Source organism: Aricia agestis, chromosome 10, assembly GCF_905147365.1.
Source record: "Aricia agestis chromosome 10, ilAriAges1.1, whole genome shotgun sequence".
NCBI classification, from domain to species: Eukaryota; Metazoa; Arthropoda; class Insecta; order Lepidoptera; family Lycaenidae; genus Aricia; species Aricia agestis.
In genome coordinates this window covers 851,845-878,384 of record NC_056415.1, presented here as the reverse complement: position 1 = coordinate 878,384, position 26,540 = coordinate 851,845, and the positions used below count along the sequence as shown (strand labels likewise).

Below are 26,540 nucleotides of genomic sequence, written 5' to 3'. Positions count from 1 at the left end.
GATGACGATGAAGGAGGCGTGTTCTGTCGAGGGCCACCAATATGGGAATATATACCGACGCGCTTAGAAAACTTCGATAGCGCGATGTAGAAATATTAAGCGAATTGTGGGTACCACCACACTTTAACTGTTTTGAATTTTTTTCCTTTTCGAACAGTTGAGTGTGTGTTTGTGCCATATTTTATGGCAATAAAAACGAAACACACACTCAAATTTTACGAAATAAAGCCGTTGACAATAATTGTCACTAAAATTGAGTACCGAACACATTCAATAATTATGCATGTATTCGGTACACATTTTGTAGACTCTTGGAACAAATTTTTTGACACAATTATTACTCTTCCTTAGTTTTTATTATTCGTAGGGTCCACCAAAAATCGCGCTTCTTAATCTTTTAAGAAGCCACCAGATCGTTTGAGCGCCGCTGGTCTACAGCATAAAACATATTCCTAGATGTTGCCTGCCGTGCCGGTGAAAAGTTTGTTGAGCAAGACCCGTACATTTTTCCGCGATCGATTTAGTCTACTAGAATCAAAAACCGCAATGCCCAATAAAATCATTATTGGACATTGCGGTTTTTGATTCTAGTAGACTCAATTAAAGGATCCTACGATGTCATTTTCCGGTAAAGTATTTCCATAACAAATGTAATCAAAATCGGTTTAGTATCTCAAACGTTAAGAGATTACAGATACTTACGCTCTTTGATTTTAATCATATTATTATTATGGTTAAATTCGCTGACAACATAATATACAAAAGACTAAACAAAGTAATAATATAATTACAAAAGTTTTTTATTTAAAAACTTGAAGGCAATAATTACATTAAAATTTAGCCACACAGTAAAACTCATAAATCTATAATTAAATATTAATCAAAAGGACATTAAGTAAAATTGTTAGTGCTCGTAAAATTTACTTTTACTTTTATTTCTTTCTATCGAAGTCGTATTATGTCTTGTTACCTATTATAAATTTTGCCATTTTAAAGTATTTCTTTGGAAAATATTCAAACAAAGAATAATTTTACAAGGTCTATATTGGAAAAGTCACATGACATGCACAGACAGTAGACCTTGCCCTTTAGCCAAGATCTTTTCTTTATTACTTCCTTATAGAATCGCCGATCAGAATGCATGAAATTGACAGAAGCGTTCTTTGATTTGGGGTTGACGTTCGCTTCGTCTGTCAATTCAATACATTTTGATCGGCGATTCTATAAAGAAGCGATAAAGAAAATGCCTTGGCTACATAACAGGCTCTTGAATAGTACGCTGCATAAACATTTTTATTAGTAAGACAGTGCATTTTATTACCATACTCGATTTATAGTGTCGATAAAAACGAAGGAAAGAAAGAAGGAGCAATCAAAATGTCGTTCAAAAGAACGAAAAACAAAATTCAAGTGAAACTTTCTCGGAGAAGCCTCAAAGACACCTTACTGCAGAAGTTCAGAGAGTTTTGTCAGCACAGCTCTCTCCACGGAGTCACCTACTTTCACACCAGCTCGTCCCCCTGGGTCCACGTCTCTTGGACTATAATCATCATCTTCAGCGCGTGCCTGTGCGGCTACCTCAGTCATATGATTTGGCAGAAGTACGCTTTGAATCCTACGTTTACTATTGTAAGTATTTAGAAGTAATTGATGTTCGCAACTCCGTTGCGCAAAAGTTCGTTTATTGCGCGGGAACCGTACCGTTTTGGGATAAAAGGTATATCCAATATCCATACCGAATCTATACTTTAATATAAAGCGGAAGAGTTTGTTTGTTTGAACGTGCTAATCTCAAAAACTACTGGTTCGATTTGAAAAATTATTTCAGTGTTAGATAGCCCATTTATCGAGGAAGGCTATATTTTATCACGCTAAGACTAATATGAGCGAAGAAAAAACGGTTCAGTTTTCATTTGCCAAAATATCTAACGCCCGGTGTCTAAGTCTGTTTGGTTGGAGTTTATCTTCTCAATAGCCCTCAGTAGATAATAGATATTATATATTTTATTGTATCGCTACTAATAGTAACTTCTAAGACAAACTTTTGGTATAAGAACCTTAAGAAACCGGACATAAAAATGTTTATTTCAGGTGGAAACAACGCAATGGTCGACTGAGAAAGTGGCGTTTCCCGCGCTCAGCGTGTGCGATCCACAAGTCATTTACGCCCCGAATGCTAAAAACATCTCCAACATACTGTGAGTAACGAGTACATTATTATTGTGGCTTACCTTGCCAGTAGATAAGTAAATGCTACAAAAATAAACGCTTCATTAAGTCTTAAGTTTTATCGTACGGTTCGAGAGTGCCTGTGAGCGTCCGTGGCCTATTGGGTAGACCTTTGGTTCGCACTCTTAGAGGGTGCAGGTTCGAACCCGGGTGGAGGCGTGTACCTATGAGACATTTTCTGATCTCAAGTACATAATACGGACGCTCGTACGGTGAAGGAAAATATCGTGAGGAAACCCGCTCATAGTTGGTCCCAGACGTATTGACTAGTTCTTTCCTCTGGACTAGGCCGACTATGTTGCGAGAATGCCGTATGCGTTGGGCAACCATACGGACATTTAAAAATCTTGTCCCAGGCGCTACAGTATTTGAAGAGTGGTTACTTTGCTCTGAAAATACTGTATAAATCATCCACAGCGGATGTAAAGGCCTAGTTTTTTTAAGACTGCCTAAAACCTAACTCAGTCATCGACTGACTATCGACTAGAAATAAGTAGCCGTAAATGTTTGACAAAACTATCCCGAACTCAAAGTATCTCCACACCAATTTAATCTAAATCTGTTCACCTGCTTTGTTGTTGACGGTTGACGCTTAAGCATCAAGATGTAACAGACAGACAGACACACTTTCTCATTTATTATGTACGAGCTTTTTCCGCGGCTTCGCTCGCGTTAAGAAGTATTATTATATACAAACTTTCATCCCCTATTTGAACCCCTTGGGGTTGTAATTTATCAAAATCCTTTCTTAGCGGATGCCTACGTCATAACATCTACGCATGCCAAATTTCAGCCCGATCCGTCCAGTGGTGTGGGCTGTGCGTTGATAGATCACTATGTCAATCAGTCAGTCAGTCACCTTTGAGTTTTATATGTATATAGATTAGAAGATAGTAGGTACGATAGGTCGTATCTTCTTTATTTTTAGGGTCTCGTACCCAAAGTGTAAAAACGGGACCCTATTACTAAGACTTCGATGTTTGTCCGTCTGTCCATCTGTGTTTCTCCAGGCACTCAAGAACCGCTATAGCTAGACTTCTAAAATGTTCACAAATTGCGTGTCAGTTGCAGCTATATCAACAAAATATACTAAAACATATAACATAACAACAATAATTTATCATAAAATTCAAATACTTAAATTAAATAATTAAGGGGGCTCCCATACAAAAACACAATTTTCAGCCTATATTTGCTCTATTGTGGTACGGAACCCTTCGTGCGCGAGTCCAACTCGTACTTGGCCGATTTTTTATTCTTAATATATTTTTTTATGAAATAATATAATCATTTCAGCCGTCTCCGCGGCTACAACGACACCGAAGTGGATCAGTTCTACCGAAGTTTCTCGAACATCAAGAAGGCGGACTACGTACCTCCAGACTACATCAAGAAGATGCACTCCACCCTCGAGGACTTGGGCTACAATTACAATTATCTCACTAACGAGGTTTTACGTTCTTGTTTAATTTAAAGTTTGTACCATTAATGTGTCATTTTGCTAAGCCGTTTGCTAAGCAGCGAGAAACTTGGGGAGTTATAAACTTTGTTCCTTTCTTGCATCAATTTTTTTGGCACTGCAAAATTTGAAACAGATTCTTAGGAACCAAACACTAGAGTACACGCGTACCATAGTAGACCACGGTAACTCTTTCAGCATATTTTTCACTAAAGCGCGCTAGAAACCTGCCATTCCAGATAATCCTCGTTATTTACCCTGGACAAAAACAAAGTGTAGTTATAAGTTTGACGTGTCAGTCTGTGTATCTGTCTGATTGTGTGTATCTGTGGCATCTTAAGCTGATCGCACATATTTTATCCGCACCGTCCGCGTTGAACACACCGCATAATATACGAAATGCGGTGCGTACGGTGAGGACAAACGTGCGAGGTTTTATATCATTTCATACAACGAATTCTAAAATGCAGCGTGTTCGGCGGTGTATGCAGATAAATGTGCGATTACTTTTACCATCCAAAAGCGTGGTCCATAACTAATCATCATCAGCTAGCTTTTATCATCACCTTGATAAGTGGTGCAGTCTTCCACAGTGCGTTTTTCGCGTAACTTTCTGCCGCGCACAGTAAAACTCTGGAATGAACTGTCACCAGTAGTATTTCCGGACCAATACGATCTGAAAAACTTCAAGAAGAGAGCGTATTCCCTCTTAAAGGGCCGGCAGCGCACCTGCAGCTTTTCTGATGTTGTCCATGGGCAACGGTAGTTGCTTTCCATCAGGTGACCCGTTTGCTCATTTGCCTCCTTATATTATTAAAAAAAATCTTTCAGATGCGAACCCCATGCGACATGCTGCTGCGCCGCTGCGAATGGCGCTCGAAGCAGTTCGACTGCTCCACCATGTTTAGGGACGTGTTCTCAGTCGCCGGACACTGCTGTCAGTTCGACTTGCAGTATTTCAGGTAACACAGGTGTCGCCTCCGTGGTCCAGTGGTTTCATCTCTTGACCCGGAGGTCATGGGTTCAATTCCCGCGTTGGAAACATGTTATTTCCATGTTTGGTTAGGACAATACAGGCTGATCACCTGATTAACAAGTCAGGCATATTGTAATATGTCGGTCCTGCACCTGATCTCTCGCCAGTCGTGTCGGTCCTCTGTCCCACTGGGCTATGAGAGTAAAGGAAGAAAGAATGCTCTAGTATACTGCGCACACACATGGGCAATAAATAATTGCTCGTGGTTGGTGGCCTAGTTTCATTGAAACCGGCCACCATCACCGAAACCGGTGTGGATGTTAGTATTATTTCAGGTAAGAGCATCGGGAAACATTACAACGGGAAAATACAAACATTACAAACTTATAATTAATAATATTATGTAGAGTGTAGACAATAGCGTATTCATTAGTGTATACTGCAAAAGAAGAAAATTGAATTGACAAAAGTACAAAAATAGAGAGACAATTTATAGCATAATATAAGTGTTTACTGGCCGGTAAAAGAGAGTAACAACTTTTTAATTTGATTTAAATCTACAGAAGTAATAAAAAATATTTGGAACTAGCTGTTGCCCGCGACTTCGTCCGCGTCAACATAACAAAGATGGATAGTCCGCTAACAAATATGAAAAAAGTAAAATATAACCTCCTCCTTTTTGGAAGTTGGTTGGAAGTAGCCTAAGTTACACCTTACGACATCAGCTATCTACCAAAAAAAGTCCCGGCAAAATAGCTCCAGCCGTTTCAGAGATTAGCCGGAACAAACAGACAGACAGACATACAGACAAAAATTGTAAAAAATGTTGTTTTGGTGTATGTAGCTTAAATAGATTCATATTATGCATGTAGTAAAAAACGGTTCTTTCAATATTACAAACAGACTCCAATTTTATTTATATGTGTATTAATGTGCATTAATAAGAGTAGAGATGTATAGATTATACGTGGGAGAGCCATGCTTCGGCACGAATGGGCCGGCTCGACCGGAGAAATACCACGTTCTCACAGAAAACCGGCGTGAAACAGCGCTTGCGCTGTGTTTCGCCGAGTGAGTGAGTTTACCGGAGGCCCAATTCCCTTCCCTATCCTCCCCTATTCCCTTCCCTTCCCATCCCTACCCTCCCCTATTACCCTATTCCCTCTTAAAAGGCCGGCAACGCACCTGCTGCTCTTCTGGTGCTGCCAGTGTCCATGGGCGACGGAAGTTGCTTTCCATCAGGTGACCCGTTTGCTCGTTTGCCCTCTTCTTTCATAAAAATAAAAAAAAATAGATAAAAACTGTTACCAGTAAAACATGGCTAAAACTAGATAGATTAAAGATTAAAAATAGTTTTTAATAAAAAGATTGAGATACCGTGATAATATATTTTTGCAGGAATTTGGTGTATTAGTTATTGTACGCAAAGAAACGTAAATATTAGTAGAGGATAAGTATTTCTCAGCCGACATTATTTAAAGTGTTTCTGTAAGTGACCAGTAGTTCTTCACCACGCGACCACAGTATAGCAATATGACATATCCCTACAGTAGTGAAACGAATGTACTTGCGCAGAGCAACGGAGGGGTACCCGCGGGGAAGCGGGTGGCGCGGGCCCGCGTACACAAACTCGCGGAGTTTGTGTACCTGCGCCCACAGGGGTGACGTTGGCGCGTTGTCTACAAATTTTGGGTTGTAAAACGATAACTTATCTTATAAACAATGGGATATTATAATAAATGTTCAGTGTACGGATGTAAATCTGATTCAAAAAACAAAAAGGATTTAAATTTTCATAAATATCGGCTCACAGTTTACACTAATATTGTGTTGGCCTTGGCGGCATTTATTTGCATCTCTGTTTTATTGTTTACGTTGTAAGATGTGTAACAAGGAGAGAAACAATATAGAATAAATTAAAAATTGTCAAATACCCTGTTACATACTAATTAGTACCTACCTAGCTAGGTACACACACCAAGTGTAACATTTTGTACTTTGTACCGCCCTTACCGCGCACGTAATAAGAGTTTTGAACAGGGATGTTAGACGGCCACTTGGAAATCCTTGTATCGAGCTGGCTGAAATCTGGTATCGGAGACAGAAAACTGGTACGCCTGTGCTCCGCTCCGGAGCTGCGAACACTGATGGCAAACTGTGTCGGAAGTCGCATCCCAGTGAAATAAATTAATAATTTAATTTCGTATACTGTTAATAGAGGGCAGTAATCATCGAACGCACGGAAGAAATATCATTCTGAAGTGCATTATCTTTTTGATATTATACTGCATAATTCGGGTACAAAATGTAAAATATATTGGAAAAAATAGATAAATGATTCATAACGAAGATTTTTATAAGAAACGAGGGTTCTTTTGCTTAACCAAACAATGGAAAAGAAGTCCGAAGTAAACAAATTGAGATTTCTAAAAAACATTTTTACACACAACACAACTGTTTATCGAGACTGCTTGCTATAAAAAAGTTTTATATTATAAAGGAAATCTGATTGGAATGTTTTTTACATGCATCTTTGAAATTTGCCGGTTATTCTATATGGTCAGTTTATTTTGGTCGGTCAAGGGCCAATCTTGGTATTTTTGCGTACAAGGACCGAGTAGTCTTGGTACATGGTACGTGGAACCAAAACCTGGTATGTGTACCAAGAAATTGGTACATCTGACATCCCTGGTTTTGAAGTGCTTCTCTTACACCTGACATGTGATTATTTATTGGATATTTTATATATTCGAAATTTCGAATGCGTCTTCATTATTAATCCTTCGATCGTGATTCATGGATCCTTGGAAATCTATTGTTATTCTATTGTGTCTCGCTCACCGGTGAGCTTATGGGGCTTGATGGGCTTATTAAATTTTTAAATAGAGAACTAAAATCATCTTAAAAATAAAGTTTCACGTAAATATCGGAAAGTACGATATATTAGGTAAATATAACACGCTGATTAAACAGATTAAATGATAACATTTGCATTACATTATTTATTTTTATTTTATTTCCCGTTTCGTGGCAACCCTGGCATATCTGCTCGGTACCTGTCATCGGTGGCGGCATCGTGCGACATCAAAGGCACAATCAAAGGCGTTTCGTTACTGTAGGGACTAATATTGCTATACTGTGACGCGACCTTGGCAATTAAAGGACAATATCGCAAAATTGTAGTTAATTAACTTTTTCGAAAATAGAACTTGAAATGGAATTATAAATAGAAAATCCAAAATTAAAATGTAAAACAAAACAGTTTGAGTTACATAATTGCTCTCAGTTACAGCCGAAAATAGAAGCATAATAATATGATCTGTTACTTTTTTCCAATTTTCTAATTTTTCTAATTTTCCAAGTAACGCCTACTCGAAATCTTTTATAATTACAATGCATTATTTTAAATTAATGAATTTTATGAATACATATTATTTTTAATTATTATTTATAAAAGTATATCAAGTTTTACTTATAATAAAATTGGTGGCGCAAGCAACTAAGGCGTTGCGACATAATTTCGTTTATCGCGCGGGAACCGGATATTTTTGCGGGATAAAAAGTATTTTATGTCCCTTCCCGGAACTCAAAGTCTCATCTCCTTTCATCAAATTTCAGAATAATCGGTTCAGCGGTTTGGGAGTAAAGAGGAGGAGGAGAACAGATAGATTTTGACCTATTTTAATGTATTAGCATGGATTTATATCACCTTTAAGATATTTTACCTCACGTTTCAGTATAACATTATCTATACTTGTTTTATAACTAGTGTGGAAACACTAGTTTAACAAATTGTACTGTTACGTCAAATATTGACGACCTCTGTGGCTCAGTGGTGAGGGCGTTGGTAGCTCAAGCCGGGGGTCGCGGGTTCGAATCCCGCCGACGGAACAAAAAGTTTTCAAAGTTCCTGGGTCATGGATGTGTATTAAATATGTGTATCATATAATAAAAATCTTAAATATATGTAAAGTATAAAAGTATTAAATATAATATTATTTCTGTTGTCTGGTACCTGTAACACAAGTCCTTGAGGTACTTAGCACGGGGCCAGACTGAGGTGGTGTGAAGCGTCCATAGATATTATTATTATATTATATTTCAAAGTCAAGGAAGGGCTTTAACATAAAATAATTTGACTTTGACAAAAAAAAGGATAGTATTTAATCGAGTGACTGTAAATTACCGTTTTAAGTGTCAAAATTACTTCATTTGGGTTATAGAATTATTATTTGAGCGACTGACTGTGAGTGACGAGAAATTAACAAAAAAGCAACTTACAAATTATTTATTTGAGTTACTTAAAATACAAAATGAGCAGCTTCATAATATTTGAGCGACTTAATATCTATTTGAGTGTCAACGTTACGTCCTGCATTTTTTTCAATATTTGGCAAATTTATTTTTTATACTGAGCGGCATTTTATCTTAAATGAAGTGGCTCGAATACTAAAACCAGTTTGAAAAATACACTTATGAGCGGAGTATAATGAGCTCACATCAAAACAAAAAAAATGAATATGAAATAACTATTTGATGAAACAATATTTATCAGGGATTTGGATAAGAGGGACAACGGTAAAGGTTCGGAAACCTACCCCAAAATTGATGGGAAGTGGGGGTAAGGGGGAGGGGGGAAGAGAGGTAAACAGCCCCCCCCCCCCCCCGTACTAAATCCACACTGAGAAAACCCCCAGTTTTGGAGCTACTCACCTTTGAAATTTTCGGAATTCTGAGGCTACACCTAAGTCTTTTGGTCGCCCTTTTTAACGCCTTTAACCTAACCTACAGCATAAGGTACTAATTATGTATTCTGTGCCTACAGCGTGTTTTGTGACGGTCGCCGGCTGCTGCCACAGCACAGTCACAGTTCTAACCTACTTTTGGACTTTCCGGATTGTGTTTGTTTTTGTTTTGAAAGGGGGGCCCCCTTTCATTTTGTTACGGTCGCTGGCTGCTGCCGCAGCACGCTTGCTGCGCTCGCTCGGCTCCCTCTGTGTTGTGGTCTAAGTTCTAACTAACCTAACCTACTTTTGGACTTTCTGGATTGTGTTTGTTTTTGTTTTGGCGGGGGGCTGCGCCCCTTTGGGAGGGCTGCGCCCAGCCCGGCCCCGCGCTTCGGTAACCTTGGTTAAGTAGGCCTTATGTTAAGAGGCCAGGTGCCATCGAAATTCTCATACATATGTAATACCAAAATCATTTTCTCATACGAAAATATTTAACATGTTTGAGTTGTTTTTCAGCTTAAAATAGTCATTACCTAGGTTCCTGCACAAAAATTTACCACAAAATATTTAAACACTAAAAAATATTTTTTAGTGTTTAAATATTTTGTAGTAAATTTACTACAAAATAATTTACTACAAAACATTTAAACACAAAAAAATATTGTAAAACACAAACAAAATGCACTAAAAAGTCCTCAGGCCAACTCACCTGACTGCAACGATTCGTCGCGCCGCCCCCATTCGAATTCGCACGCATTTAATAATCTGTAGTTTACACAGTTAAAACACGTATCAAAATATAAAATATAAACCCTCAAATAGAATATCAGTAACCACTAATCAATAATCATTAATAAAGCAGTTCACAAAAGTTTGCTCAAAGTGAACTTTTTAGTAGTTCGTAATGTATAACCTGACTTAGAATTTTTTTATCTATCTTTAATATTGAAGCTGCCCGCTATGTATTTCCAGTCGCTCACTTAGTAATACAGTCGCTCGGATAGAATGTTAATATCTGAAATAGATTAATCACAATCCACTTTTTGTAAGCTCGTTCTGGATTTTATTATAAATAAATATTAGTCGTTAGTTTAGTTTATTTTTCGCTTACTCAAATTCATACCGCTCAAGTTATTAAAACAGTATGTTCATCATCAGTCGCAAAGTAAGTTTTTATTCGCTCGTTTTATTATTTCCCAAAAAAAGAACACCAGGAAATATAGATAATTTTTTTGTTTATATTAATCTGGAATCTAAAGATGCTTGGGGCGCTTTAGATTCCTATTCTAATAATCCTTTAGACTCTATTGTAATACAGATTATACGTTCAGATTAGGCACTAGGCAACTTGACCTAACCTTAATTATTATTCACCAGACGTACTATAATTTCTAGAGCAAAGTTTACTTAGTACTAAATCCACTGTGACATTTCCGAATCATTGAAGCCGCCACAACCAAATGAGGGTTAATAATACAAGTGGGTCCATTAGTGTGGTGACACATCACGCCTTGACGTGTCTGTCATATGAAGTTCTTGTTGGGGCCATTTACGTGTAGACACTTTAACATACCTCTTCTAACAGTTAGTTTTTTTTAGGGAGAGTGCGGGGAGAGAGGTGGAATTCACCTCCGGGATCGACATCTCTGAGGCACTGGACATACAGATCAACGTCATTGGTGATGGTGGGAATGATGGCTTGGTGTTTGTGAGTTCATGTTTTTTTTGTTTGTAGCAAAGTGTAACACCTCGCTCGGTAGGAATTTCTTCCTTTGCGGCCACCACGCATATTACCACAAGTTAGAAGCTATTTATAACATAAAGAAAATGACTAGGTACTTTGTTTTAAGAACACTCTATAGAAACGATGCCGACTCAATTTCTACACGCTGTTACTTGTAGTTATATGTATTCTGTGATGCTGTAGGTACAAGATAAAAATCGGAAGTAACACCGCCTAATTGTGAGTGTCTCAGAAATGTCTATTTTTAAATCAATCCAAGTAGCAGCGGGGCTAAAATGGTCGCTTTGGAGAATCATATTATGGAATCATATTACGATTCATTTTTTTAAATCACAAGCAGAGTGTGCTTGTAATTCATGTCTAGTAATTCGTACTAATTTGACATTCGTCAGTTTGACAGTTTTGACAATTCATTTGCTGAATTGATTGAGAGGAATAGCTAAATGTGACCGTTTTAGCACCACAGTTTGCATATTGTCTGTTGCTAACTGATATTGGCATCATAGATCGTCGCATCCACGATGACCTCGGCTGAATGTCATCGAATTCTTTCCTTTTCAGATTGCAATATGACGCGACGATGCGATGCTTTTATAACGAGATTTTCAAAATTGGAATAGGCTACGCGATTCTTTGAGCGGACAGTCTGTGAATTCAATGTATGTCCTTGTGTAGTAAACAAGGTTCAGCTTTAGAGGGCGAATAAAGCAAAAAATCAAACATCGTCGACCTTCTTTCTTCACACTCACGCCCGTCATTGAATCCAGAATCATGAAAAAGGACGAAGCGGAATCATTCTAAATCATCGTAAGGATATCGATAAATACACAACATTTTAAAAAGCCGCCAGGCCAGTCCTTCGGTGATAGAATTTTATACAATGTGTTAAAATGCATCTTCGTGATTTTTTCTACTGAGAAAATTTTAAGATATCATGTTTCGTCAGGTCAGACCTTCGGAAATATAATGTAGTATCTATATTCAAAAATGAAACGATTCGGGGCTTATTTTCAATTAGTATAAAAAAGGAATTATAAAATCGACAATGTTGCTTTACGGCCCTTCCCAATATTTGATCTATCTCTGGTTTTGCCCTACTAGAGATAGGAATAGCTCACATTAGACATTAGCGACATAATATATTTTATGTCAATTCAATGTTAGCTGCGATCGGTTGTACGTCAAATTGTCAAACCATAGATTGAATATTGAAAACGAACGTTAGTCGCCTTCTTAAAATGCATTACATCGCCTCACATTGCAATTTGAACTTATTTTAATGTCTTTTCGTAAGTATCTGTCTGCCTACAAATTCTTTGAGCGTATTAAATGGTATGATGAAGGTTGCTAAAAAGAAAATGAATAAATAATAATTGAGTATTATGTCTTTAGGCGAATTAAATTTCATTATTCGTATTGTCAACATTAAAATTACTCGTATTTATTTTAACTTGACAAGCTTGTATATGAGTTAGCAATTGATTAAATAATAATTTGTTAGCAATCACGAGAAATAAACAAACGAATAAGTCAATAAAACAGTTATGTTGATTCAGCGAAACGTTTTACAACCAATATAATGTGCCATAACTTTTCGAGCGTTTTTATGAAAAAGGTTGCTTATATAAATCGCAAATAATACTAGTTTTGACCGAGTTTGTAAGTCATAGCCGTTACTGTCGAAATTTTTGAATTATTAATATTATGTTTGTCACGATAATTAAGTTGACATCGGACAATACAACAAAATAAAAATGCACAATAGAGACACTCAGCTGCGTTCTAGAAATCTTACTTGCTCAACACATGCGCTAGGGAATACTGCACTGTTTGGCACTAATTTTAAATGACCTGAAATCATGCTTGAAATGTGTATGTGCACCTTTTTAGCCTGCCTGTAGATCAGTTGTACTCAACCTTTTTTTTATACAGGCAACAAACAAGTTTCGACCTTGGTATCACAGCCGCAACCAACATTTTTAGGGTTAAATAAATAATCTTCAAAATTAGCTATTTAAAAGAGGAAAAAATTTTGTGTGGACTTTCACGAAAATTCGGAATTTTATACCGAATATAGTGCAAATGCACTATATTGTCGGTGGGCGTTTTCAAAATAGTTAAAAGTCACACGGGCCGCATACGACCTGCCAGGTCTGAGGTTAATGTTGATGATCTATTACTAGCGCCTGTATAAATCCATACTAATATTATAAATGTGAAAGTGTGTCTGTCTCTCTGTTACCTCTTCACGCCCAAACCGCTGAACCGATTTTGCTGTTTGGCATGGAGATACCTTGAGCCTCGGGAAAGGACATAGGACACTTTTTATCCTTGAAAAAATGTACGGTTCCCGCGCGATATACGATTTTTGGCGCAACGGAGTTGCGGGTGTCATCTAGTATTAAATATATCAACATAACACTACAACGAGATCTTTATTTCTATCTTAGTGGCTCAACATGTCGCGTCGGGTTGTTTTTCCAAGAGTTTAGGACTTTGGTTTCATTTTTAATAGAAAAATATTATGTTTTTAAATAAGCGGCCTTTTGTTTCGGATGTGAATAAAATATTGTTAATGATTTTGGACGAAATTTGGAACGGAGACGGATTATTGTAGTCTGTAAACCCTGGAATAGATCTGCCGTCACGTTTTATTCCGATTTATGGGAGAATTTGTTTGGCGAATGAACAATAGAGCCGGTCTGAATAAAAATTCCCGAATTCATGTCAGTCTTACTCAGCAGAAATACTGGTTTTACGCCAGTGAATAAAATAATGAATAGAGTACTTTGATTACAGGCAATTCAATGATAAATTTCTTGCTCTACAATTCAGCTAAAAACTAACGCCATAACGCAAACAATATGGACAGTAATTTGTATTCCGATTTAATATAACTTCTAAATAAAATCTGCATCGCGTGACGCGTGGCATATTATTTTTATTGTATTTTAATCAACAGTAGCTGAACACTAGGACAATTATTAATAATAGTTGATTCAAGTAATATCCTTTGTTGGTCCTTCGATTCTACATTACTCGGGAAGGACGAACTGAACACTGTTCCGATTTCTTTTAATGTAAATAAAGCTGATTATGAGCGTCTGTCCAAAGGCTCCAAATGCGGTCAATATGGGAGAGCCATGCTTCGGCACGAATATGCCGGCTTGACCGGAGAAACACCACGTTCTCACAGAAAACCGGCGTGAAACAGCGCTTGCGTTTTCAGTGTTTCGCCGAGTGAGTGAGTTTACCGGAGGCCCAATTCCCTTCCCTATACTCCCCTATTCCCTTCCCTTTCTATCCCTACCCTCCCCTATTACTAGATATTAGAGTGTCCATGGGCGACGGAAGTTGCTTTCCATCAGGTGACCCGTTTGCTCGTTTGCCCCCTTATTTCATTAAAAAAAGTACGGTGTCACACACGTTAAGTTTTTTATCATAACCAAAGACCAAAACATGTAAATGGATATTAAAAACATTTAAATCACAATTTACAGATGTACATATTCGACAGTCAAAACGAGCTGACCCTCCTGGACAGTTCCATCACGCTGAGTGCGGGCACATTCTTCGACGTCACCGTCGACGTGTGGGTCATTGATTCCTCCAATGACGTCACAGCCTTATCACTGAGGGACCGCCAGTGTTTTCTGGAAACGGTAAAACTTAGAATATATCTTTATTGCGACGATGTGAGGTTCTTAGTAGTGTTTTCTGGTAAAAAGAAACTAATACATAATATCATGTAGCAGTTGTGTCGTTCTAGTACAGCCGAGTCACTGAAAGTCAAGTTATAATTCTACAGTGTGTAACAAAAACAAGTGATAATACTTTAGGGTGTGTACGTGTTCCTTGTAGAGAGTTCACTGTGAAAGTAGCAGCGCTGAAATACCAAAAAAATTTTTCACTTTTGTGTGGGGAAACTCGTGACGCTCGGGCCCTTGCCCATACTAAAGTGAAAAAAAATTTTGGTCTTTTAGCGCTGCTACTTTCACAGTGAAATCTCTACAAGGAACACGTACACACCCTAAAGTATTATCACTTGTTTTTGTTACAACCTGTATATCTGTCTAAAACGTTTTTAACCTTTTTGTAAGTTTATTTTTATTTATATTTGAAATTTGACATATTCTAAAATGATGACTTAAATAGAGAAAATTTCTTGTATTGTGAATTGTGTGTGTAATGAGAAAAGAGTAAAATAAATATTTATATTCAGTCTAATAGCGTTTAAATGAGTAATTTTGAGAGAATAAAGAGCTGAGCTACATTTTGCGACAATCTTTGTCATTTACAAATAAAATATTTTTTATTTTTATTCTATTTTTTTTTATTTATTTGGGAAAACAAACAGTACAATAATTACATATAAAAACTTCTAGGAATATAACAATAGACCATTTTACATGTTTTCACTTATAAGATTCTAAGAAAAACAACTTTTGACAAATGACACAAGATAACGTTAACATTTAAAACAATTAATGAACCGAAAAAAGAAACGCAAATTCAGTTTTTTTCTTTATATATATGCCTTCCATGCTAATATCGTATACCTGTGAAAACTAGATATCGCGAAAGTAAAACAAATAAGTCGTTAAGAAAGGTAACGTAATAAACCCTCATGCTTTTGATTTTATAAGTAGAAGATAAAAAAGATTTTATGAAACTGTTGAAACATTAAAAGACAAAGGCTAACATTATTACAATTGACAAAAAATTCGTTAGACTTGTATTGTAATATTTATATTAGATTGTGAAACAAGTTTCTCATAAAATCTATATTTTATAAAGAAAATCTATATTGTATTTGGCGTCTTCCAAAACAATGAGTTGATAAATTGGAAAATGTCTTTGTTATAGACGTAAAGTTAATGAAAAGACTCGTGGAGAACTGACAATTGACAAAATATGAAATGAGAAAAACAAACGATTTACCAGGTTTTGTTGATGTCAAACAAAAAGGGTGAAACATAACGTTTAAAATGTTTACTTACATGATATTTAAGTAATTCACCCCTTTGTGAGTAAGCAAGACATATTAAAATATATTTTTTTTTATGTTATAAAAGTCATTAGGCGGACATAGAGCGAGCAGCCTCGCAAGGCCTCAGAATCCGATACTGCCTGCAAACGACTGAGCAAATCAAAAGACCAACACTCGGTGGCTCGGGCGCACGGCGCGCTTGCTTCCACTGCACACTAAGCCCGGGCGCACACTAGCGGCCAGGCCGCGGCGGCTAGGTCGCAGCGGCCATCGATAGTATGGTGTGGCTAGGTGCGCGTGGTCTAATGCGGTTTCATACTAAGGTATCTATCTACCTCGATGACCGCCGCGGCCTGACTGCTGCGATTTGGCCGCTAGTGCGCGCCCGCACAAACCGAGCTGTTTCGCGCGGCAGAGGCTGCTAGTGTCTTTCATTAATTAATTTATATTGATGTAATAATTATTAATTTCATTGCTATAATCATAATTTAGATTTAAAAGCGTGTCATAATATTAGAAAAACAGTACAGAGCATATTTTTACTGTCAACAGGAGGGTAGTTCGTACCAGAGTTGTACCATGCAGTACATCATGAAGATTGTTATAGCGGTGTGCAAGTGTATACCTTTCAATTATGCAGGTAAGAATATTTTAGATTATGTAAACTAGCTGACCCGGCAACGTTGTTTTGCCATATAGATTATTAATTCTAGTATCATTTCTAACGAATGTACATAATTTTTTTTAAATTAAAATCGGTTGAGCCGTTTTAGAAAAGTTCGCGCACAAACACTGTGACACGAGAATTTTGTATTATAAGTATTATCTAACTGGCCGTCTTCAGATATAAATAACCCATACAAATAGATAAACAAAACAATTGAATAAAGTCTAGATATTGTGTATTCTATTTCACTTCTAACTTGACTTAACATGAGCCTGACTTGGTTTAAAGATTTTTAGAGTTTTTTTTTCTATGAATATTCACAGATAGACGATAAACCTACGTCATTTGATCGGGTTATGTCAATTCAATTCAATAGATATTGTGGCAATATGCATATTGTATTTAAAGGCATAATTTTTTTTTCAGTTTCACCACCTAAGCTTCATAAGGAATCTTTTCCTCCTTGTAACTGGCCGAAACTGAAGTGCGTCTATGAAACTTTAGGTATGTATGTATGTCCTATAATATGACTAATTATATTATAATAAGATTTCGTGTGCACAAAAACGATCTCGCGAAAACTTTACAATTATTTCCTGAAAACCGGCCAAGTGCTTGTCACGTATTGGATATACGAAAACTCGTATATCCAATACGTGACCTATAATATGTTAGATATTTTTTAAATTTACAAAACAATATTATGGTTATAACTGATTATTTTTGTGCCAACCCTACTTCAAATTTTTTTGCCAGAAAACAATGAATCATAAAAGTGGGACCAAACACCAAAATGATAAAATGCTAAAAAATCATATCTGGTCATTGGGCCCACTGGGCCTAAAAACCTTGGGACGAAACACCAGAGTACTTATCTGATCGACGTCATCTGACACATAATGTCAGATGCCTGCCGGAACGCACTCTGCTCATATATTTTGTATCTGACGTCCGGTCCGGATGAGTTGTCAGATGCCGTCTATCGGATGGCAGAAATTTATAATTGCGTCCCGGCGGGCGTCTGACATCATGTGTCAGATGACGTCGATCGGATGGCAGTTCAATGTTTCTGACGGATCGCGCTCTCTCTTATATTTTGTACTGCGCCGAGTGAGCTCGAACTCGCCGGAAGGAAATTTCGGATAGTGTGCGGTGTGGCGGTCCGGCTGACGTTCAAATTTTTCGTATCAGAAATTTCAGACAATGTGCGGCCGGGCTAAAGGTGCCTTCTCACGGCGCGTATTATCGCAAGCCGCGCCGCGCCCGCTCCAGCCACGCGCCGTGTGAAGGGGTGGCTCGGGCTGGCTCGAGCAGGCGCGTTTAATATCACGCACCAGCTCGAAGCACGCGCCCTAAGGAAGTGGTGGCGTGGTTGCGTTCTCACGGCGCGTGCTACCACGAGCCGCACCGCGCCCGCTCGAGCCACGCGTCGTATGAAGGGGTGGCGCGGCGCGGCTTGTGCAGGCGCGTCCCTATCCGATAAAAGTCGGTAACTTCAAAGGCGTAGTTTGAGCAAACAGGCGAGCACGAGCCACCCCTTCTCACGGCGCGTGATATCACAAGCCGCGCCACGCCGACAAAAATTGAAGTGAAATGAAACTTTATAAACACGATTATAGATATCATTTTGGTCTAAGTCACTTCGTTAAATAAGTAAATTTTAATGAAATGCAACTTTATTCACTAGGCAACTAGGTTGCATTTCAATCTATGCCGCTAATTTTATTAAATTAAGTGTAATTCATTTATTTGATAACATATGCCGCTGTCTGGCGGCTACATCGCGCTATAGCTAGCACGAAGATTTTTATTATAGGTGATTAACTAATATGGCACTCTTTTTACCTACACTCATTCTTGGTGTTGTAGAATTATCACGTCAGAGGGATTTAAGTCCCAGGGTGGGATACCCTGGGGGCTGGGACTAAATTCCTATGGTGTGTATTGGTCCTCAAATACTGGTGGCAGTTCATTACTGAGTTTTACAGTGCATGGCAGGATGTTACGCAAAAAATACATGGTGGAAGACTGCCACTCACCAAGGTGATGAGGATTGATGATGGTTTATTTTTCGCGTGGAATGATGACGTAAGCTTGCAGGATGTACGATTCCGAACAATAATAATTGCTCAAAACTTTCCCAGTTGTATATATCTATCCCTATTTTTATAATTTACAATAATAATAATTATTATGTTTCCACTGTGTAGTGGTAGAGCTAAGCTTCGGCACGTATGGGCAGGCTCATCCGGTGAAAGACCACAATCTCACAGAATACCGGCGTGAAATAGCGCTTGCGCTGTGTTTCGCCGAGTGAGTGAGGTTTCCGGGCGCCCAAAGAAGGAAACGGACCTGTGATGCCTCTGGTACTACAGATCGTTTTCCTTCCATATTATATTTGTGTATGTATATGTATTATATTATATGTTACTTTATGTATATTTATTTTTATTTATTATTATTCCGCCAACACGCAAATGGACCAGCGTGGCGGATTACGGTCCAAACCCCCCCAATATGACATATACGACAACATCACGGCCCCGAGTGCCCGGCATCAGGGGTGCTAAGAATCCCCGGGCGGCGGTATCTTCAAAAACGACCATGGCAGACGTTATAAAGGACTCCGATTTGCTAAATAGGTCAATATGACCTACAATGTAAACAATTAAAAGATGAACGTATTATTGAACTAGAAAATGCAATAAAGGACATCAAGTGGGACATTATAGGACTCGCTGAGGTTAGACGTGAAGGCGAGCATACTGAGGAGAGAGATGATGCTATTTTCTTTCATTTCGGTAAAAATAGTGGACAGCACGGTGTTGGGTTTCTTGTGGCCAAAAAGTGGCAAAATAACATCATAGAATTTATAGGATATTCTGAACGAATTGCTGTACTCAAATTTAGCCTTACGCCCAACAAAACGCTTACGCTGATACAAGTATATGCTCCAACATCTGCATACTCAAATTAGGACGTAGAAGACTTCTACGATCTTCTTGATAAAGCGTATGAAAAAAACAAAGGGACTTTTAACATCGTCATTGGCGATTTCAATGCAGAAGTAGGTAGGGGAGCAGAACGAGACATTGACACCATTATCAGGAAATATGGTATCGGAGACCGCAACGAACGTGGAACCCGTCTTCTGCAATTTTGCTTTGGACAAAAACTTCATATCGCCAACAGTTTCTTTTGTAAACAATCCAAACAATCCAGTTTCAATTTGTAAACTTTGGACTTGGGCGTCACCCGATAGACACATATATAATGAAATAGATTACATTCTTCCTTCCGACAAACAAATTATTAAGGATGTTAGCGTAATAAATCAAATTAAATTCAGTTCAGACCACAGACCATTGCGAGCCAAAATCAAATTTAATTTCAAAATACATCGAGCAAAACTATTTAAAAAACAAACGCATAGCTACTCAAAATAAATTCTCATAGCTAATTCAGAACGGTACAACCTAGATCTCTCAAACCATTTTAGTATTTTACAATTAGAAGAAGCAGACGCAGAAACCCAGTATAGTGCTATTATCTCAGGTATTATTAAAAGTACAAAATTCATCAAAAAGCAGCCTAAAAAAATAAATAAACTTACAGTGAAAACATTAGATTTAATTGAAGAACGAACAAAAATGACTATTGGGTCTAAAGAATATAGGGATATAGACAAAAAAATTAAACGTAGCGTTAGGAAAGATTTAAGAGACCTCAATACTCATTTAGTTAAAGTAGCTCTAGAAAATCTTAAAACAAGGCATAACAAAAGGGAAATCATGGATCAATAGTCTTAAAGATGAAGAAGGAAAAAAGTACAACAATAGAGAAAAAATAATGAACGTAGCCACGAACTTTTACAAATCGCTCTATTATGATAACCCACAGCCAGTTAACCAAAATTTTGATTATGTTTGCCCAGAATCTATTCCCAAAATTACTTTAAAAGAAATAAAGAGAGCTCTGATTAGTATGCCAAATAACCGAAGTCCCGGAGAGGATGGAATCAGCATTGAAATTTTAAAAATCGGTCTATCACATTTATTGCCACATATCACAACTTTTTTCAATACCATTCTAAAATCCGGTAAGCTTCCAAATAAGATGTGCTATTCAAATATTGTCTTGCTTCACAAAAAAGGGGATAAAAGTGACATTACAAACTACCGTCCCATTAGCCTAACTTCGCACCTTTACAAGATATTAATTAAAGTTATACTAAACCGTATCAACCATAAATTAGACAAACAACAGCCACCAGGGCAAGCCGGATTCAAACACAGTTTTTCCACAACAGATCACCTCCAGACGGACTCAGCGGCATCTGTTATCAAAATAAAGGAATTAAACTTAATATAATAAAATTCGCGGCATAGATTGAAATGCAACCTAGTTGCCTAGTGAATAAAATTGCATGTCATTAAAATTTTCTTATTTAACGTGACTTAGAGCAAAATGATATCTATTGTCGTGTTAATAAAGTTTAATTTTACTTGAATGTTTGTCAACGTAGCGCGGCTTGTGATATCACACGCCGTGAGAAGGGGTGGCTCGTGCTCGCCTGTGGCTCGTGCTCGCCTGTGGCTCGTGCTCGCTCGTAATAGCAGGCTCACACGTCAAGGAATAAAGATTAATTTTATAAAAGCTGATATTTTCTGTACCTACATGTAGAGGTTTAATACTTTAGGGGTGTCTGTAGTGGGAAACGACTGTCATAAGTACTCGTATCCGCTAGTGAAAGACGAAAGTCCTAAAGTTCATCCTCATCGTCCTCATCATCCTCATCATCATCATCAGCCTATTGACATCCACTGAACGTAGGCCTCCCTCAATGAGCGCCAACCATCCTGATCTTGGGTAGAGTTCCCAAGTGGTTTATTCTTTTTTTTTTATGAAATAAGGGGGCAAACGAGCAAACGGGTCACCTGATAGAAAGCAACTTCCGTCGCCCATAGACACTCGCAGCATCAGAAGAGCTGCAAGTGCGTAGCCGGCCTTTTAAGAGGGAATAGGGTAATAGGGGAGGGTAGGGAAGGGAAGGGAATAGTTGAGGGTAGGGAAGGGAATAGAGTAGGGGTTAGAGGATTGGGCCTCCGGTAAACTCACTCACTCGGCGAAACACAGCGCAAGCGCTGTTTCACGCCGGTTTTCTATGAGAACGTGATATTTATCCGGTCGAGCCGGCTCTTTCGTGCCGAAGCATGGCTCTCCCACGTATATTTCTAGGATCTTCTTATCAAGGATACGATCAGATTTTAATCAAATCTGTAAAATAGGTAAACCCTCAGGAGTTTAACAAAGGTAGTACCTACCTACAGTCTGTAGGTACTACACGTGGTTTGTCGCAGGCAAAAAAAAATCATGTGATTTTTTAAAAATGCCTACTTTTTATCATTCGAAAAAATATCAAGATGGCCGATAGTTACGATAACAAGGTTTTAAAACTATTTGTTTAAGGAGTACGACAATTACAACATGTAATACACCGAGACTTGTCGTTACCATACATTTCTTATTAAATATTATTGTCTTTCTGAGTTTCTGTAAAGTAACCAATATTTTTCGGTAACCTTACCGACATTTTTATTTTTATGAACAATTGACACAAAAAATAAAAAGAAAAATAATTATTTTGTGAAAGAGAAAAGCTCCGAGAAAACCACGATATTTATGACAATCTAATTGTATCACACCTCCACGTAATTCTGGGAATCAGTAAATCATTATTACACTTTTTGGTATTCAAGTGATATTGCCAAAAAAGGGGATAATACTTTTAGTAATGTAATAGGTATGCCCTTTGTAATTTCGAGGTTTCCACAACAACATTGAAAAAGGTATTTTTAACTTCCAATATTTTTCTGTTAGAGATGCCATAAAAATATTATGAATTTGCCTAAACAATATTAAGGCGAGGATAAACCTCAATTTGTTATTCCGCGACTTCCGGTTTACCTAGTTCCAATTTAATAACGAAGTTTTAAAAAATATGAGGTATAAAGCACAATATTTAAAATACCTTAAACCATAAACATTTTAATAAAACTTAATACTTTGGCTGTAATTAATTTACAAACTCACCTCCGATAAAAATCTATTTCATCGAAATAAAAGTATTAACTAGGATAATTATACATTTTATTTGAATAAATTGTAAGTAAATCTATATTAAAAATTCTTTAACCGAACAATTTTGTTTCTTAATGTTTATTTCCAAATGAGAAAAAAACATGAAAAATAGAGAAAATCCGTTTGAGTGACTTCAATTTTATGCTAAGCTAAAATGAATCTTATTGCGATGCGTATACGCTTAGTCTTTGGTTGTGTGCAAAGTTATAATTTTGGATTGAGATTAATCCCCGCCTTAAGAAAATTTACACTCTCAACAGTGCTACTTTGTTTTGTTACACCCTGTAATCTGCATATATAGACAGAACGAGTTATATTTTTTATTTTATTTATTTATTTAGACCAGGCATCTTGGCCCATATATATAAAACTCAAAGGTGACTGACTGACTGAGTGACGTAGTGATCTATCAACGCACAGCCCAAACCACTGGACTGATCGGGCTGAAATTTGGCATGTAGGTAGATGTTATGACGTAGGCATCCGCTAAGAAAGGATTTTGATAAATTCCAACCCCAAGAGGTTCAAATAGGGGATGAAAGTTTGTATATAATAATACTTCTTAGCGCGAGCGAAGCCGCGGGCAAAAGCTCGTTTCATTATATACCTTATAGACTAACATACATAACATTTATACTAAAACTAACACTAAGCACTAAACACGTACTATCTGCGACGTGGGGCGCGACGTGTTCGGAAGTCGTCCTCTGAACCTCCTGTAGACGACTCCAATCAGCCAGGAATCCTCCTTCTGAAGGTCGGTAGATGATGCGTCGGGATCCACACCACAAATTATAACTATTTACTCCCATAGGACTGCCCTGACATTGTCTTTTATAATGACAGTGCTATCACGTCATTATGACATCACTAAAGTTGTTAGCTTGTTGTAAGTTGACACGTCATGAGTGTCAGTTAACTAAATGTCTGATTTAATTGTTTGACTGCAACAAAAGGTTAAGGTGTTTCGGGCAACAAGGGTTACAAGTAATTAATAAATTTCGAAGTAACACGTCGGGTTGTGCAAACAAAAGTTTCAGATTAGAAACAACAACTTTTGAATATGGAACGAAACAATCATCAACATCAATATTATATTTACTGATCCACAAAATATGTGTGTATTTCTTCTAGTTTTTAATTAAAAATACGTGTTAAAGGTTTATATCAAGTTGCCTCTCTAACTTTGTTCCACCGTTTAATGCTACGCGTACGCAGTGTCTTTGGAGTAATGCTCTTGATTCGGAGGTCGTGGGTTTGATTTGTAAGAACGTTGTTTTAATGTTGGTTGAAGACAATTGTCTGACAAAAAAAGCAATAATATTTTAGATAGATCACAATATGCAAAAGACGATTATTTGTTCTACTAGGTAACAATATTCTTGTCGTTATAAAAGGCACTCTTGTCACATGACTACATAATGACACAAGTATGTACTATCAGAGAAGTTGATTCATAGGCAGATGACGGACCTACGTAAGTTGGTGGCGTTATCTGAAACATAGCTCACGACATAGGGTCAATTGAGACCGCAACGCGACGAGGCGAGGCGAGGCGTGGCGCGCCATAAATTTGTATGTATTTGACAGATTTCAATTGCGTGAGACATCTTGCGAATCTGTCAAATCCATATAAATTTAGAAATACGTCTACGCGTTGCGTTGTGGTCTGTATCAACCCTTATATTGAATTAACCGCCACCGAAACTTTGCGATACTGTTTCAGATAAGACACTATCAGACATGCGTCACGTGATGTCAGCTCTGCAGTGCTACCAGAAGTGCGACTACACGCAGTACGAGACTGAAACTGAGCTGGTGAAGAGGGAGAGGAATATGAAGTAAGTAACGTGAATATAGTCATGCATCTGTATAAGACAAAAATCGCTCTGCAAAACTGAAAAGAAAAGTGCAATGAAAACTGGAGGGGGCTAAAACCTGGCCACATACACACGTTTTCCGTATTCAATTTCCGAAGTCGTTTTCCGTATTTGGAATTTCGCGAGACTAGCGAAAACGTATTATACGTGGGAGAGCCACGAATGGGCCGGCTCGACCGGAGAAATACCACGCTCTCACAGTGAGTGAGTTTACCGGAGGCCTAATTCCCTTCCCTATTCTACCCTATTCCCTTTCCTTCCCATCCCTACCCTCCCCTATTACCCTATTCCCTCTTAAAAGGTCGGCAGCTCACCTGCAGCTCTTCTGATGCTGCGAGTGTCCATGGGCGACGGAAGTTGCTTTCCATCAGGTGACCCGTTTGCACGTTTGCCCCCTTCTTTCATTTAAAAAAAATACGTTCATCTTTTTTACGCGCGAATGCGCTGGCTAGCACTTAAAAATTACGTGCGGAATTCATTCCGTTCGGTAAAAAAAAAAACAAACGTATGCGCCAGTTAATGTATTTTCTACTGATTCTATGCATTCGGGTTTCCGATGCGGGTGTGGTCTCTATATTATATTTTATTCAATCAATCCTCATTGTCTATTTTAGGAAAGTAGACGAGACCTACTGCCGGGTAACCGTACATTTTGGTGACATGACCTGCATGAAGTACCGGCGAGAGGTGCTCTACTCCTGGGACCAGATGCTAGGTCAGGCAAATAAATCCAAACTTCTATACTAATAGTATAAATGGGAATGTGTGTCTGTCTGTCTGTACTGACAATATTTATTGATTTATTTATTTATTTATTTATTTATGTTAGGAAGACCAACAGCTATCAATAAAAACAGTAAATAACTTAAACTAGAAAATAAGAAGCCAATTACAGGTCCTCACAAATAGATATACAGGTTGAGTAATAAGTTCAAACATAACAGGCGCCACATACTACTAGGTAAATTACAATGTGTAAAGAGACTAATTACTAAAGAGCCACAAATACTAAAATTTAAGGCTACACGTAAACATATTCTATCGTAAGTAACAAACACCGGATAAAGCCAATATATTTAAGTGACAGTTGTATGAACAAACATTACTGGAGCAAGTATTCATAAAGCAGTCGCTTGGCTTTCACAATGCTAGTTGAAAACAGGTCTAAGTCTAAAGATTTAGAAATATTTATTACAGAGGTAACCCTCTTTACGCCCAATCCGCTGAACCGATTTTGCTGAAATTATCTCGCTTTATTACATTATGGTTTTTTCAATTTAGGAAGGTACTTTAATTATATTAAAGTATCTTCCAGTGTAATCTGCCCGTGCTAACCTACGGTGCGCAAACTTGGTTGTTGATCAATCTGCTAAAGTCCCAACTCGGGGTTTGCCAAAAAGCAATGGAGCGCAATATGTTGGAAGTAAAATTCTGGACAAAATAAGGAACAAAACACTTCGCTCACAAACAAACTAATTTTTTTGTAAAGTTTATCTATTTTTCCTTTTTTTCAGCCAACCTCGGTGGCATCTTTGGCCTGTGCCTCGGAGGGTCCATAGTGAGTGTCATCGAAGTGTTATGGTTGCTGGCGGATATGCTGTACACGGCTCTAACGTATAAGAATATATCAGTCTCAGTACAGAATCCTAAATTAAAGCCGAAAGAAAATGCTGATAGAAAGCTAAAGTACCATGAACATTTACCGTATATTGATTGAAGTGAATATA

At 37.7% G+C, this 26,540-nt stretch overlaps 1 protein-coding gene across 1 annotated transcript; it reads left to right on the top strand.

The window, feature by feature from the left end:
• Positions 1–1,587: 1,587 nt before the first annotated feature.
• On the top strand, positions 1,588–26,530 carry LOC121731151 (sodium channel protein Nach-like). The gene is made up of 11 exons (XM_042120507.1): positions 1,588–1,629; positions 2,092–2,198; positions 3,526–3,679; positions 4,520–4,650; positions 10,991–11,099; positions 14,636–14,797; positions 16,678–16,765; positions 17,219–17,296; positions 24,660–24,774; positions 25,428–25,528; positions 26,328–26,530. Exons 1-11 carry the CDS (start codon positions 1,588–1,590, stop codon positions 26,528–26,530), a joined length of 1,290 nt encoding a protein of 429 aa, XP_041976441.1.
• Positions 26,531–26,540: the final 10 nt, after the last annotated feature.